This window comes from Halichoerus grypus, chromosome 13 (genome assembly GCF_964656455.1).
Source record: "Halichoerus grypus chromosome 13, mHalGry1.hap1.1, whole genome shotgun sequence".
NCBI lineage: Eukaryota > Metazoa > Chordata > Mammalia > Carnivora > Phocidae > Halichoerus > Halichoerus grypus.
In genome coordinates this window covers 46,828,686-46,846,452 of record NC_135724.1, presented here as the reverse complement: position 1 = coordinate 46,846,452, position 17,767 = coordinate 46,828,686, and the positions used below count along the sequence as shown (strand labels likewise).

Here is a 17,767-nt window from a genome sequence, read left to right as displayed (position 1 = left end):
CAGGGAGAGGGGGGTTGGGTGGGGAGGGAGCTGTGGAGAAGGGAGGGAAACAGAATATTACACCGGGGAGCCCGCATGGGGGCAGATGAATCCCCATAATATTTGGTTCTGAAAACTAGAGGAGCCAAATTTCATGAGTTCTTACAACCAGCAGGACTTAAAGCCTGGAGTTTTATTTTTTATTTATTTTTTAAGATTTTTATTTTATTTTTAAATTTCATTATTATTTTGAGAGAGAGAGCATGTGTGTGTGTGTGGGGGGGGACAGGGGAGGAGGAGCAGCGGGATAGGGAGAGAGGGATGCCTGGGTGGCTCAGTCAGTAAAGCCTCTGCCTTAGCTCAGGTCATGATATCAGGGTCCTGGGATCGAGCCCAACATTGGGTTCCCTGCTCAGCAGGGAGTCTGCTTCTCCCTCTTATGATCCTGAGATCATGACCTGAGCTGAAATCAAGAGTTTGATGGTTAACCGACTGAGCCACCCAGGAGTCCCTAAGATTTTTATTTTAAGTAATCTCTACACCCAGCGTGGGGCTCGAACTCACAACACCAAGATCAAGAGTTAAACATGCTCTATTGACTGACCCAGACAGGTGCCCCTGGAATTTTAAAAAATCAGTGGCTGAGCTCTGGGAGAGGATGGAGGACAAGAGGAAACTGAGTCCTTATCCTTAAAGAGACAGCACCACAAAGAGCCCACAGAAATACAGCATAGAAGCAGCAGTTTAAAAAATGCCTGGTGTGTATGGGAGGGACATTTGTTTACTAGTCTCGGAGATGTGCTGGAGGGGCAGCGATCATTGGAAGACTTCTCTAGGAACAAAGGAGCTGGTAGGCACCATTTCCTTCCCCTGCCCCCCAGCAGAAACACACGACCACCTGCAGGAACCAGCGCAGCACGGATATTCCCTACCTAACTGGCTAACACCACTCCCCGCTTACCTAACACCCGGGCATGTTGCGGCTCTGCCCCCTCCAATGTGCTCTTGGCTGGAGCCCATTCAAACCAGGGCCATAAGCCTGGTAGTGTGCAGGCAGCCCCAACAAGGGTCAGCACCACTCCAAAGTGACTCCTGCCTTGGGGAGAAGGAAAGATAACCACACAAGCAATCATACTGTGGCCCCAGCAGTGGGCTGGGTGCAGACAGCTGGTCTGATTGCAGGCCCCGCTTGCCAATGAAAGCTTCTCAAAGGGCAACACAGGGAAAGCACCCTGCAGTTTGGTGCTACTGCATCTCTGGCAAACACCTGGTCTGACTCAACTCAAGCCCAGGGTGGCCCCAGACTGGCCCACTAACACCACCAGGACCAAACACTGCCCAAAACAGCAAGGGGAGCCACTGCAGGTGCCTGAACTGAAGGGAAAAGTGGCTCAGCCACAACAGCAGGGCACACAACACACATGGGAGACCCCCTAAAGTGCCAGGTTCTGGGGAACAGGGGACACTGCAACACAGGGCCCTAAAGGACCTCTTCTTCACAAGGCCACTACTTTCAAGAGTGGGAGACGTAGCTGACTTTCCTACCTAACACAGAAACGGACACAGAGAATTAGACAAAATGAGGAGACAGAGGAATACGTCCCAAATGGAAGAATGGGACAAAACCACAGCAACAGATCTAAGCAAAATGGATATAAGTCATATGCCTGATAGAGAATTTAAAGTAATGGTCATAAAGATACTCACTGGACTTGAGAATCTCAGGATCGTGAGATCGGGCCCTGTGTCAGGCTCTGCACTGGGCATGGAACCTACTTAAAATTCTCTCTCTCCCTCTACCCCTCCCCCTTTGCTCTCTCTCTTTCTCTCTCTCAAATGAATGAATAAATCTTAAAAACAAAAACAAAAACCCAAACAACAAGACCCATATATCTAGTGCCTACAAGACTCATTTCAGACCAAAAGACAACTGCAGATTGAAATTGAGGGGATGGAGAAACATTTATCATGCAAATCGATGTCAAAAGAAAGCCTGGGGAGCAATTCTTATATCAGACAAAGTAGACTTTGAAAAAAAGACTATAACAAGAAACAAAGAAGGATACCGTATAATAAAAAAGAGACAATCCAACAAGAAGATATAATAATTGTAAATATTTATGCACCCAACATGGGAGCACCCAAATATATAAGACGGTTAATAACAAACATAAAGGAACTAACTGATAGTAATACGATAAGAGTAGGGGACTTTAACAGCCCACTTACATCATGGACAGATTTATAAAAACAGAAAATCAACAAAGAAATGATGGCTTTGAATGAAACATTGGACCAGTTGGGTTTAACAGATATAGTCTGAATATTCCATCCTAAAACAGAATACACATTCTTTTCAAGCGCACATGGAACATTCTCCAGAATAGATCACTTATTACACCACAAAACAAGTATCAACAAATTGAAAAAGACTGTAGTCATATTATGCGTCTTTTCTGACCAAAATGCTATGAAACTAGAAATCAACTATAAGAAAAAAATCTGGAAAGAGCACAAATACATGGAAGTTAATAACATGCTACTAAAAAATGAATGGGTCAATGAAGAAATCAAAGAAGAAATTTAAAAAATACATGGAGACAAATGAAAATGAAAACACAAAGGTCCAAAATCTTTGGGATGCAGCAAAAGTGGTTCTAAGAAGTGAGTACACAGCAATATAGGCCTATCCTGAGAAGAAAAATCTCAAATAAACAACCTAACCTAACATTTAAAGGAGCTAGGAAACAACAACAACAAAAAAACCCAAAACCAGTAGAAGGAAGAAAATAATAAAGATTAGAGCAGAAATAGATGATATAGAAACTAAAAAAACAACAGAACAGATCAATGAAACCAGGAGCTGGTTCTTTGAAAAGATCAACAAAATCGATAAACTTCCAGCCAGACTCATCAAAAAGAAAAGAGAGGATTCAAGTAAACAAAATCAGAAATGAAAGAGGAGCAATAACAATGAACACCACTGAAATACAAATAATTCTTTAAATTCCTAGAAATATATAACCTTACCAAAACTGAATCAGGAAGAAATAGAAAATTTGAACAGACCAGTTACTAGGAATGAAATTAAATTGGTAATCAAAAAACTCCCAACAAATAAAAATCCAAGACCAGATGGCTTCACAGGTGAATTCTACTAAACATTTCAAGACGCATTAATACCTATTCTCAAATTATTCCAAAAAAATATAAGAAGAAGGAAAACTTTCAAATTCATTCTGTGAGGCCCGCATTACCCTGGTACCAAAACCAGATAAAGACACTATAGAAAAAGAGAACTACAGGCCAAAATGTCTGATGAACATAGATGCAAAAATCTTCAACAAAATATTAGCAAACAGAATTCAATAATACAGTAAAACAATCATTCACTACAATCAAGTGGGCTTTATTCCTAGATGCAAGGGTGGTTCAATATTTGCAAATCAATCAATGTGACATGTCATATCAATAAGAGAAAGAATAAAAACCATATGATCATTTTAATAGATGCAGAAAAAGCATTTGATGAGTACAACATCCATTCATGATAAAAACCTTCTGCAAAGTAGGAACAGAGGGAACATATTCAACATAATCAAGGCCATATATGAAAAACCCACAGTGCACATCATACTCAATGGGGAAAACTGAGAGCTTTTCCCCTAAGATCAGGAACAACACAAGGATGTCCACTCTCATAACTTTTATTCAACATAGTACTAGAAATCTTAGCCACAGCAATCAGACAAGAAAAGGAAATAAAAGGCATCAAATTGGTAAGGAAGCAATAAAACTTTCACTATTTGCAGATGACATACTACTATGCATAGAAAACCCTAAAGACTCCAGTGAAAAACTACTAGAACTGATAAATGAATTCAGTAAATTTGCAGGATACAAAATCAATGTACAGAACTCCCTTGCATTTCTATACACTAATAACGAAGTAGCAGAAGGAGAAATTAAGAAAACAGTCCCACTTACAATTGCACCAAAAATAATAAAATACCTAGCAATAAACTTAACCAAGGAGGTGAAAGACCTGTACTCTGAAAACTATAAAGCACTGATGAAAGATATTGAAGAGGACACAAAGAAACAGAAAGACATTCCATGCTCATGAATTGGAAGAAAAAATATTGTTAAAATGCCCATACTTCCCAAAACAATTTACAGATTGAATGTAATCCCTATCAAAACATCAAGAGCATTTTTCATAGAACTAGAACAAATAATCCTAAAATTTGTATGGAATCTCAAAAGACCCAGAATAGCCCAAGAAATCTTAAAAAAGAAAAACAAAGCTGGAGGTATCACAATTCCAGATTTTAAGTTATATTACAAAGTTGTAGGAATCAAAACAGTAATGGTACTGGCACAAAAATAGACACATTAGGTCAATGGAACAGAATAGAGAGTCCAGAAATAAACCCATGGTGTTATGGTCAATAATCTTTGACGAAGGAGTCAAGAATATGCAATGGGAAAAAGGCAGTCTCTTCAACGAATGATGTTGGGAAAACCAGACAGCTACAAGCAAAAGAATGAAACTGGACCACCTTCTTATATCATACACAGAAATAAACTCAAAATGGATTAAGAACCTAAATTGAGACTTCAAACCATAAAAGTTCTAGAAGAGAGCACAGACAGTAATTTCTGTGACATCAGCCATAACATCTTTCTACATATGTCTCCTGAGGCAAGGGAAACAAAAACAAAAATAAAGTAGTGGGACTACATAAAAATAAAATGTTTCTGCACAGCAAAGGAAACAACCAAGAAAACTAAAAGCCTACTGAATTGGAGAAGATATTTGCAAATTACAAATCTGATAAAGAGTTAGTATCCAAATATATAAAGAAGTTATACAACTCAACACCAAAAAACCAAATAATCCAATTTGAAAATAGGCAGAAGACATGAGCAGATATTTTTCCAAAGAAGACATCCAGATGGCCAACAGACACATGAAAAGATGCTCAACATCATTCATCCTCAGGGAAATGCAAATGAAAACCACAATGAGATATCACCTCACTCCTGTCAGAATGGCTAAAATTAAAACCACAAGAAATAACAAGTACTGGTGAGGATGTGGAGAAAAAGGAACCTCGTGCACAGTTGGTGGGAATGCAAATTGGTGCAGCCACTGTAGAAGACAGTATGGAGGTTCCTCAAGAAATTAGAAAGACCCTATGATCCAGTAATTGCACTATAGTGTATTTGACCTAAGAATACGAAAACACTAATTTGAAGGGATACATGCACCTCTATGTTTATTGCAGCATTATTTACAATAGCCAAGATATGCAAGCAGCCCAAGTGTCCATCAACAGATGAATGGATAAAGAGGATATCTATCTGTCTGTTCGTCTATCTATCTACACACACACACATACACACACACACACACACACACACACACACACACACAGGAATATTATTCAGCCATAAAAAATGAAATCTTGCCATTTGCAACAACATGGATGGATCTAGAGAGTATAACGTTAAGCGAAATAAGGCAGTCAGAGAAAGACAAGTACAATATGATTTCACTCATATGTGGAATTTAAGAAACAAAACAAAGGGGGCAAAAAGAGATAAAGCAAGAAACAGACTCTTAACTATAGAGAACAAACTGATGGTTACCAGAGGGGAGGTGGGTGTGGGGGAATGAGGTGGTAAATGTGCATCAGAGAGATGAAGAAAGCAAAAAATGTAAATATCATGTGAAGACAACATTAATCTAGGAAAGAAGGTGAATGTTAGCAAATCAAAGCTTTGCTGTGTGGTGGGTAGCCTAGAGATAATGTATTCATTCTTTAAATGCTATTTGTTGGAAGTTAGAACATGGTCATGAACTCGAGGTTGGGAGCAGTTCCCAAGAGAGCCCTAGGGCCTCTCCTTGCATTCCATCAACTCTCCTAGGAGTTCCAGGTGAACCAGAGGCCGGGCCCCATCGGCCAGGGTAGGACTGGTCAGAGGTCATTCACCACCAGGGTCATCCTGGAACCCAGACTCCATGTTCAGGTGGCACCTGAAGGAGGTGGAAATCCTCCCAGTGAAATTTTGAGGGGAACTAAGACCTGTACTATTCCCAAACATCTTTCTGTTCTCTGTTACCACCAATCTTAAAGACGCTTTCAAAATCAACAAGCTGTCTTACCATCATTTAGACTTTCTCCTTTGTTTTTTAAATTTTTAATTAATTTTTTAATTTAAATTTTAGGTAGTTAACATATAGTGCAATATTGGTTTCTGGAGTAGAATTCAGTGATTCATCACTTACATACAACACCCAGTGCTCATCATAACAAGTGCCCTCCTTAATACCCATCGCCCAGCTAGTCCATCCCCCACCCCACCTCCCTCCATCAACCCTCAGTTTGTTCTCTACGGCTAAGAGTCTCTTGGGGTGCCGGGGTGGTTCAGTTGGTTAAGTGTCTGCCTTCAGCTCAAGTCATGATCCTAGGGTCCTGTGATCGAGTCCCGCATCAGGCTCCCTGATCAGTGTGGAGCCTGCTTCTCCCTCTCCCTCTGCCCCTCCTCTCCACTTGTGCTCTCTCTCTCAAATAAATAAATAAAATCTTTTTAAAAAGAGCATCTTATGGCTTGTTTCCCTCTCTCCTTTTTCTCTTTTTCCCCTTCCCATATGTTCATCAGTTTTCTTTCTTAAATCCCAGATATGAGTGAGATCAAGATGGTATTTGTCTTTCTCTAACTTATTTCACTTAGCAATACACTGTAGCTCCATCCATGTTGTTGCATATGGCAAGACTTCATTTTTTTGATGGCTGAGTAATATTCCATTACACACACACACACACACACCCCCCACATCTTCTTTATCCATTCATCAGCCGATGGACATTTGAGCTCTCTCCACAGTTTGGCTATTGTTGATAATGCTGCTATCAACATCGGGATGCATGTGTCCCTTTGAATCTGTATTTTTGTATCCTTTGGGTAAATACCTAGTAGTGCATAAGAAAATGCTCAACACCACTCATCATCAGGGAAATACAAATCAAAACCATGGTGGAGATACCACCTCACACCTGTCAGAATGGCTAAAATTAACAACACAGGAAACAGATGTTGGCAAGGATGCAAAGAAAGGGGAACCCTCTTACACTGTTGGTGGGAATGCAAGCTGGTGCAGCCACTCTGGAGAACAGTATGGAGGTTCCTCAAAAATTTAAAAACAGAGCTACCCTACCACCCAGCAATTAGACTCCCTTCTTTGGCTTAAGGAACCATTTCTCCAGAGAGCTATTAATAAAATGAGTTTTTAGTTTAAGCGAGGAGAAGTAAACATATTAGTATCTGTTCATAGAAGCAAAATTTCTGGTTGAGATAGCAGACCAAGAGAGACAGAGGATGAGCTCTGAGTGGAAAGAAGGTAGCAGGTCACATTGAGGAGGGAAGGGCGCTGGGAAGGCTGAGCATACGGGGTACTTACTATCTGGGGGGCAGATGTGTGTGGCACTGTGAGGCGGCCCCTAGGAAACTGAAAGTCAGGAAAGATTTATAGGGGTGGCTGAGAAAGGGTGATTTCAAGAAAAAGAGGAAAAATGGTCATCAGTGTGATCAGGGGGTGAGGCCACAGGGAAAACCAGCACTCCTACTCCAGTGTGGCCCACGGCTGCCGAGGAGACCCACGTAAGACTGGGATGGCCAGTTCATAGATGCCTGACCTCCTATCAGCCTGGGCCCCAGCGAAAGGAGCAGATGGCATAGTCACACTGGATGGCTGGAAGAAAGTGTGGTGATGTATAAAACTGTGCCATTACAAGAGCAATGTTGGACTGGGAGTTGGCAGCAGCAGCGCTCTGTGACACAGAGCAAATTGAAGAAGGGTCTGGGTGGATCTGGAGGTGCAAACCCAAGACACTGCTCACCGATGCCCCTAGTGGGCAAAGCGAACAAACCTGGATATCTCAGGCGGGCGGCTGATCTCACTTACCAAATTTGTGCAATAAAAGCTGGAAATGGCACATCCCGCTTTTTGGAAAACAATAAGGCTCCCTTGAAAACTAAAATCAAAGTATTTCTGTTGTCTCTCTCTCATTTGAGGTCTTCCTGATCCCCAGAGATGCATCATCCTGCTGAGTACAGACAAATCACTGATTCTCTCTGCGGGGGGAGGGCTCCCCAAAGGATGCCTGCCAGTGGGCAGGAGTATTTATTTTTAGACCCCTCACTTGTCAGTGCGTGTACTGATGTTTGCAACGATAGTGAAAGGTAAGAGGCTGGGTGGTGGCTTCCATTCTCAGTTCTCATATCCTTACAGAAAAACCCAACTTACACATTCATGGCAGTCCTCTTCTGCTCTGAATTATCTCCACTTTCCATGGAAGCAGTTGGTTTGAATTCTCTGACTAAAAACACTTTCCTTCTTGGAATTTGCTAATTGTAATTCCCAGTGAAGTGCCTCTTTCCTTATTGTGGCTGCCTTCCGTTTTATGCATGTAATGGTTTCCCTAATACGTTTTTAATTTTTTTTAGTATTTATTTGAGAGAGGAGACAGCATGCATGTGTGTACAAGTGTGTGTGAGTGGAGGGGGAGAGGCAGAGGGAAAGAATCCCGAGCAGACTCCCCACTGAGCATAGAGCCTGACTCGGGGGTCAATCTCACACGGTGAAATCACGACCTGAGCAGAAATCAAGAGTTGGACCCTTAACCAACTGAGCCACCCAGGCGCCCCCTCCAGCCCCCAAAAAGTTTTTACATTCACCGGGGTACCTTGGACTTTTTAAAAGGATAAAGCAGGCATACAGAAAGAGTAGATAAGCACTGTACAGGGAAATGTATTCAGGAGCTGTTCTCATGCCGGCAGGGGAAATGGCGTGCCCTTGGCATGCATATACCGAAAGAATCCATCCGTACACTGTCCCTGCAGTCCACATCCACCCGACCGCTGTTCAACAACAGCCTGAGCAGAGCCAGGTTGCCTCTTCTTGCTGCCCAGAATGCGGCGTTGGCAAGTGGAGTTTCCTTCTGCAGAAGCAAAATGAGACAGGATCTTAAACTTGACATCAGTTAATGTGACCGTCTCTACGCAAATATATGCCATTCAAAAAGCAGAATTTCCAGATGTGTCGTAGCATGGAAAGACTGCTGCTCCTCCAGCAACAGATGATGGTGATATACTTGGTCATGGAACACATTCTGTTTTATACCAGATACCGGAGTGCCGTTATGAAAAGCAGTGCTGTTGATAATATAGCACTATTAATACCTTATTTTCCACCAATGTTCTCCCTTTCCTGCCTCTGTGTCTTTGTTCACAGTTTCCTTTTTGCTTGAAAGGAGTGCTCCCCCATCCTTCAAGGCCAAGGCTCTGCTTAAATGCTATTTCCTCCCTGAAACGTTCCCAAATCCCTCTTCATCTCTAAGCAGAGAGAAATCTCTCCCGATTCTGACCTCCCCAACGCACATTTTTTCTATGCCCTCAACTTTCTACCTGATTCCAGCTTTCTGGGTCAAGGCCTCCCCTCCCCTCCACCTAATTTCCTTTGCTGGAAACTTGCCAGAGGATTCAGTTAAGAATGAGGAACTCTGGGCAGAAAACACTGTTAACGTGTCCTCATATGGATCCTTCTTTCCAAGGCTGCGTCATTTTAAAGTTGCAAAGTTAATGTGGGAACCATCCTACGGAAGGAATAGAGCTGGCAAACAGTTCTTCAAGAATCAGAGTGGCAGAATTGACTGCAGTACAGCTGCCTTCCCTAAAACACATCAATTTGGATCTATAGACAACAGTCCGTGACAGGGGAGGGTGGGGGTGGAGGGGAGGCTCTGGAACCAGATAGCTCTGGGTTTCAACCCCAGCCCTGGGCAAATGACTTGGCTTTGGTGAGTCTTATACTACCTGCCTTGAAGTTTTTGGTAAGGATTAAATGATGTAAGTTAATTGGCAAATACGGTACCCAACACATCATAAATGCTTATATTTGCTAGTTTCTCCCCCTCTGTCCACTCTTCTTTACAAAGTTAGAATCAGTAGGCAAAATTAAATCGAGTATTGGTACTATAAAGAATTTTGCTGGTCTCAGGAAATTTCTAGCGTTCAAATTGTTTAACAAAAGCATGTTTTGGGTGGGCTTAAAACACCTATTTGACCCCAAGGCCCTTTTAAACGATATGTCTTTTAAGTATACTGATAAGGTATTAAATTCAATGTCTTACCTACCTATGCAAAGTTAAAAAGAAAACAAAACAATGTCACCCACAACAAGGAGCCATCTAAAGATTAACATTTTTTTTTTTTTTAATTTTAAGTAATGTCCACACCCAGTGCAGGGCTCAAACTCACAACCCCGAGATCAAGAGTCTCATGCTCTACTCCCTGAGCCAGCCAGGCGCCTGTCCACAGAGCCATCTAAAGTGAAAGCTCAGTGAGAGTGAAGGGGGCATCTGTTGGTATGAGGATTTCTTTTCTGCCGCCCTTCAGCTCACCCACGGCTTAGTGCTCTCGTGTGTTCTTGGAGGAGAGCGTGGCCAAGTGGGGAGTGCTAAGCAGGTTGCAAACATACTTTGAATAGTTTCCTGGCTCCAGTAGGAGGAAAACAAAAATCCCCTCAAATTCCAGATGAACAATTTGCTTTCCCCAAAGGCGTAAATATTATGGTCCCAGGAGTTTTCAGTCCAAAATGCAATGGTGATGTTCACACCCAGGGTTGGCGGGTTTGTACTGGGCTGGGTCCCCCATTACAGCTGTCGGTGACTGGCTGAAGCGACGGCCAGGCAGGCCTGACTTGTATCAGAAATCACGAAACAATGCCCTTTCAGTAGGGAGATTGCACAAGGCCAAAATGAAGTCTGGAGGGTGAATTAGGAAGAGAACTTAGTATCACCACGGAACAGCTCTGTTGGCTTTTCCTGAAACATGAAGACTTGAGAGTAATAAATTGTTAATCATTTTTAGTGATTTTGTTGTTTCTCTTTAACCCCAAATTATTTTCAAAAACCATCTGGAAACCACAAACTTGTATTGTCATAATAAGCTCTCCTGCCCTGAGGATGGCTTCAGGGCTTTCTCTCCTGTCAGGGCTAGATTTCCTGGTTTCCCACAAGGTTTTAGAAACTGAACTTTGTGAAAAGACGTACAGATTTCATTCTCCCTCAAGTGCCTGATTTACTGGGAGGTGGAGGCAAGAGAGTCGATCTGGGGTAAGAAAGAGCTGAGTTCCAGTCCTAAGCCTGCTACTTCTCAGCTCTGTGACTCGGGCAGGTTAACTGCTCTCTGTCCCAGTAAAAGGGCATAATAATGCCAGGAGTAGGGGCGCCTGGGTAGCTCAGTCGTTAAGTGTCTGCCTTCGGCTCGGGTCATGATCTCAGGATCCTGGGATCGAGCCCCGCATCGGGCTCCCTGCTCAGCAGGGAGCCTGCTTCTCCCTCTCCCACTCCCTCTGCTTGTGTTCCCTCTCTCGCTGTGTTTCTCTCTGTCAAATAAATAAATAAAATCTTTAAAAAAAAAAATAAATAAATAAATAATGCCAGGAGTAGTACCTCTGCCATGTGTTGTTAGAGAATTAAAGGACAGAATACATATCAACTCAGTTTGATGGTGAACACTCAAGAAATGCTAGCTATAAATGCACAGTCCTCACAGCTCTTGGAAATTCATTTGCCTGGTCACTGGCCTGTAATAGGGACAGTGGTACTGGCCAGGGCCTAGGACAAGAAGTACAAGTCAACCTTGATTTCTGCTCTAATGGCTTTATGGCCCAGTAGGAAAGTAAGTCATGCCAATAGGCATCAGAAGTTAATTACAGGTGCTAGAACAGGAATGCGGATTACTTGTGAGAGCAGAGAATGGCCAAGCCTATATTGGGGGGGGGGGTGTAGCCAGGAATGGCTTCAAAGATAAGGAATTCTCGAGAAGAGTCTCAAAAGATGAGCAGGAAACTGGGTAAGGAGCATCCCAGGCAGACGGGGCAGTGAAGCAAAGACATGGAGGCTCGTCACAGCATTCTGGGAACTGTCATGAGCTCGGAAGGGCTGGATTGAAGGATGGGAGTGGAAAGAGGTCAAGGGACACTGTGGGGCTGAAAGCAGGCAGGGCCAGATCCCAAAGGATCTGCTGTGCCATGCTATGGGGTTTGCCTGGGCACTGGGGAGCCAAGGCAGGGTTATAAGGGGGGGAGATACTATTGGTTTTGTGTTTTAGAAAGGTCCCTGTGGCAGCAGGGAGAATGGATTGATGCCTGGAGCCGGACTGAGGTCGGTGTCTACAAGGGTTAGGGGACTATTGTATAGACAGGGCACGAGAAGATGAGGGCCCGAGCTCAAGCAACAATTGTGGGGCTGAAGGATGAGACAGACTGGAGAAATTTTAAGGAACCAAACTAAACAGTTTTGGTCTGCAACCGTATATGCAGGAGAAGGTGGGAGAAGGAGCCTGGACTGACTCCCAGGTTTCTGGTTTGAGTGCCTGGTTGAGGTGGTGCCATTCCCGAGAGTGGGAAACTCTGTAAGAGGGGCAGGCTTTGGGAAGAAGTGATGAGTTCGGCTGTGAACACACGGATTTTCAGTGCCTAAGGTGCTTCCAGGGGGAAACGACTATCATTAAACATGGGTAATTTCTCTATCACGCTGCGGCGGACACAGGGCAGGGCAGGTATCTTGCGCTAATACTAAGTGCTTGTTCTGTACCACTTGGTATCTGCTCTGCATACTACCTCACTGAATCCCCATCAGAGCTCAGTGAGGTGGGCACTGTCACTATGCCGCTGCACAGGTGAGGTAAGGGACAGAGGACAGGCAGGCTTCAGACCCAGGCAGTCTGGTGCTCGGGGCTGCCCTCGTAGCCATCCCACTGTTCGGCCTCTGGAGGAATTCTGTAGACACCAAGGAATAAGGCAGCACTGACCCCGATGGCCTCCTTCCTATCCTCATTCCAAGCTCGGCTCCTGCCAAGACAGAAAGTCCCCTGACCTTCCTTCTCTTTGGGGTTGATACACCCCATGTTGCCTGGATAACTTCCAATCCTCTTCCGGGTACAATTCGCACATCATCGTAAGTGCTAAGAGTGAAACAGGGGCAAGCCCTTTAGCCTTTGAAGATGATGCACGTGGAAATGCTTTACTCTTTAACTTCTTTCTTGATCTTTCTGATCTCTACAATGAGGCCAGTGAGCCTCCCTCAGGCAGGCTTGTTGGTCGCGATATTATGAGAAACAACACCAGCCAACGCTGAGATCTCGCTCTGTATCGGGCGTGCTAAGCACTTTCATTGCTCTGATGCATTAATTCCCAGAACAGCCTCACGACATAGGTGTTTTTATTATTCCCATTTTTTTTTTTTTTTAAGATTTTATTTATTTGAGAAAGAGTGCTCAAGAGTACAAGCAGGGGAAGGGTTAGAGGGAGAGGGAGAAGAAGCAGGCTTCCCGCGGAGCAGGGAGCCTGACGTGGGGCTCGATCCCAGGACCCTGGTTTCATGACCTGAGCTGAAGGCAGATGCTTAACCGACTGAGCCACCCAAGCACCCATATTATTCCCATTCTTAAGATGAGTTAACTGAGGCACAAATGAATCACTCAAGGTCATAGAGTTAGGAAGTAATAGAACCAGCATTCAAACCCAACTCCGAGTCCAGAGTCTGAGGTCTTATATCTCATTTCTTGGGAGAAAAACAGTGTAAACTTCTACATATGCCATATTTTCTTCTCTTTTTCTCCCCTTTACTGCCAGGATTTTGGCTCATACACTGCTCATTACTACACTACCAGCAATTCGTTACAGGAAGGAAGGGGAGAGGAAACACAGAAGGGAAACTGTTACTTGTACAGAACTGGAATTCTGATTAAAAGCTAAGAGCGGGAGAGATTTAAACCATTAGTTTTTTTTTTTTTTTTTAGATTTTATTTATTTGAGAGAGAGAGACAGAGATAGTGAGAGAGAGAGCACAACTGGGGAGGAGAGGGAGAAGCAGGCTCCCCACAGAGCAGGGAGCCCAATGCGGGACTCGATCCCAGGACCCTGGGATCATGACCTGAGCCAAAGGCAGATGCTTAACCGACTGAGCCACCCAGGCGCCCTAAACCATTAGTTTTAAAAGGGTTTAGAATACTGTGGGTTTTGATTGTGTACTTACTAATTCAATCAAGAGAACATTAGTAATGAATTTTTGATGTTAGAGGCCACATTAAATAAGGATAGAATGCAGGACTGAGAAGCCATGTGCAGAAGGACACTTCTGAGATGTCACTGGCTATTCTTTTTTTTTTTTTTAAGATTTTTAAATTTATTTATTTGAGAGAGTGAGAGAGTGAGGGCAGGGGTAGGAGCAGAGAGAGAAGGACAAGCAGACTCTGTGCTGAGTGCGGAGCCCGACATGGGGCTTGATCTCAGGACCCTGAGACCATGGCGTGAGCCGAAACTAAGAGTCAGATGCTTAACCACCTGAGCCATCCAGGAGCCCTGTCACTGGCTATTCTAATTCATTGTCCCCTTCATGCTAAGTACTTGAAAATTTCAGAATGCTTGATAAACATTAGAGAAGCCTAAACCCTATGTTGTCAGTATTGTTACACTTCTGAAGGTGATAGGAGACTGAAAGAGAAAAAGTAAGTGATTTGCCCCAAGCATTCTGCCTTAGAGGTAGAATCATTTAACACCAGCATTTCCAAACTCAGAACTCGAGACCATCTGGAAAGTCTGTTTAAGACATATATGTCAAGAATAGGCATATCTAGGGGCGCCAGGGTGGCTCAGTTGGTTGGACGACTGCCTTCGGCTTGGGTCTTGATCCTGGAGTCCTGGGATCGAGTCCTGCATTGGGTTCCCTGCTCGGTGGGGAGTCTGCTTCTCCCTCTGACCCTCCCCACTCTTGTGTTCTCTCTCTCTCTCATTCTCTCTCTCTCTCTCTCAAAAAAAAATAGGCATCTCTATAGAGATAGAAAGTACAGTAGCAGTTGTCTAAAGCTGGGTGGGGGATAGAGAGTGACTGCTAATGGCAATGTGATTTATTTGGGGGGATGATTAAAATATCCTAAAATTGATTGTGCTGATGGTTGCACAACTCTGAATATACCAAAAACCACTGAAATGAATATTTTCCATGGGTGAGTTACATGGTATGTGATCTGTATTTCAATAAAGCTGTTGAAAAACATATGTGGCTTTGTAAATTTATTTTCCTGTAAATCAAATAATTTTAGCTGACTGGTGAATTGAAGCCAATTATGAGATAATTTATGCACTTTCAGAGCAAGGATGGAAAATACAAGTTCCCCTACTTTTAGCCCAGCCATGAGCAGTTTCTATCACCAAGGTGAAACATGGTATTGAGCCCTTTGTCCTCTTAGGGAAAATGTGCTCAAGAAAGATACAGGCATTGTTCTTCCTCTAGCAATGTTTCCTCTACTGTGGTGACCTCCTTCACCACGTTAAAAGTCTCCTTTCTCATTGTGTTAGGCTTTTGGCAACCTCAGGCCTGAAGACTAAGTCCTGAAACAGCTGTTGAGAGTCACAAGTCAGTGTACTGAAATGCGTGACCTTTATTCCACAAAAAGGCTCAGACCTGCATCTGCTTTTACTGAGTTTGCTTTTACTTTAAAAATAATTCTAACAAACATGTGTCTGTTTTCCCAACCAGAACAAATGAGGACTTGCCAATTTTGGAAGAGGAAGTTTCCTGGTTTACTGGAGGCATACCAGTGATTGCTGATAGCTTAATGGAGCAAGGAGAAGTAGCTACAAAGGAGTCCGTGTGGCTCAGAAGCAAACAGCCCTACATGCGGTGACTCTCAGTCATCAATAAGAGGCTGTTTATTCTCCCACAGACTCAGCCAACAATGCCAGGGCTTTTTAAAAACGGCTTTGGTACCAGGTAAGAGGGCCTATGAGACTTTCAGAGGCCCGTGAAAATAAACAGTTAATCTATGGCTCTAAAATCAAAGTGAATGAATGAAATAGTTACAAAATGTATCATCTTTGTCAACTCTATTCACTGCTGAATTTGATATTCATAAAATATTGATGGCACATGAAAATAATTTGTAGGTCTGATTTTCTCCCTGCACAAGAATTACTATATATGAAAGTTGCAGAAAAATCATGGGCCAATATAAATTAAATGGTATTCATGGCTAAATCGTTTTAATAGCAATATAGTAAAAACCTTTCCAAAAATGTACAATAAAAAGTCTACTATCTCGGGCTGTGGGTACCTTTTGATATGTCTGATAGTATGCTAGCTAGGGTTAGTGGAGGCTCAATCAACGGGCCTGCAGCTCTGCTCCCTTTGTCCTCAGGCCTTCCCTGTGTGCTGTTTGGAAGTCTGCTTCATGGAAAATCAACTTCCCGTCCTTAACCTGGCTCAGAGCACTTCTTCTGTCTCCCTGCTGTGAGCTCCCCGGCACCTCCCAGCTGGTGGGGGCTGGACCTTCTCCCACATCAGCCCTGGAGTGGAAAATACAGTTAGGCTCTCCTCACTTGTCTTAGAGACGCTGCCCTTCCGGTCAAGTATACACGACTCAGGCCATCCCACCTGCTTGTCCTCACCTCACCTACTAGCTGTCACCTCCTGGTCATTCTCCTTTCTTGATGGCAAATTCTGACACCTTCTTTCCTACCCACCCCAAATTCTGATCTCATCCTGGCCTTCACTTTTATAAAACGTAGGTACCGTTGCTCAACCACACCTCCTTTCCCCTAACCCCAATGAAAGAGGGTTTCCTCCCCACCTGTCTAGTGGGAACCCCTACAACTAATGAAACCCCGCTCACCAGCTCTGCCTCGCCCACCTCCTCCATGCTTCCTCACTCAGCTCAGTCATCCCCTCTATCAAGCCTCCCTATCATTTCAAATACTTATTTATTGAGATTCTGATTTACATATAAAGTTCACCCTTTTAAAGCATATAATTCAGTGGTTTTTAGTGTATTCCTAAGGCTGCATAACTGTCACAATTCCAAAACATTTTCATCATCTCATACCTATTAACAGTTGCTCCCCATCCCCCGATTCTTCCCTAGCTCTAGGCAACCAAGAATCTGCTTTCTATCTCTATGGATTTGCCTATTCTGAACATTTCATATAAATGGCATCATTTGGGTCTGGCTTCTTTTACTCAACATAATATTATCAAGGTTCATCCACATTGTAGCATGTTTCAGAGCTTCCTTCTTTTGAATGATACTCCATTGTGTGGATACACCATGGTATGGACTGAAGATTTGTGTCCCCCCCCTCCCCAAACTCATGTTGAAGCCCTAATTCCCAATGTGATAGTATTTGGAGGTGAGGTCTTTGGGAGGTAATTAGGTTAGATGAGATCAAGAGAGTACAGTCCCCATGATGGGATCGGTGTTCTTACAAGAAAAGGAAGAGACACCAGAGATTCCTTTCTCCTTATGAGGATCCAGTAAGAATGTGGTTGTTTACAAGCCAGGAAGAGAGCTCTCACCAGACTGAATCTGCTGGCACCTTGATCTTGGACTTCCCAACCTCTAGAACTGTGAGAAATTAAATGCCTGCTGTTTAAGCTGCCCAGTCTATAGTATTTTGTTATGGCAGCTCAAGGTAATACATACATTTTGTTTATTATCAATGATAAACAAATGATGGACACTTGGGTTGTTTCCACTTTTTGGCTATTATGAATAACAAAATGAACATTTGTGTACAAGTTTTTGTGTAAACAGGTGTTTTCATTTCTTTTGGGTATATATGTAGGAGTGGAATTGCTGGGTCAGATGGTAACCACCAGACTGTTTCCTAATATGACTGCGTTATTTTACATTCCTAAACAGCAAGGTATGAAGACTT

General features: G+C 43.2%; 1 protein-coding gene across 3 annotated transcripts in view; it reads right to left on the bottom strand.

The window, feature by feature from the left end:
- Positions 1-17,767, bottom strand: part of ANKRD29 (ankyrin repeat domain 29) — a 57,256-nt gene that overhangs the window by 37,353 nt on the left and 2,136 nt on the right. For 2 of the 3 annotated variants that reach the window (XM_036098142.2, XM_036098141.2), the window contains exon 2: positions 8,877-8,987. In XM_036098142.2, coding sequence (XP_035954035.1) covers positions 8,877-8,987 — 111 coding nt within the window. Of the gene's footprint in view, positions 1-8,857; positions 8,988-17,767 lie in introns of all 3 variants that reach the window. The other variant, XM_078060504.1, reaches the window with a different exon arrangement.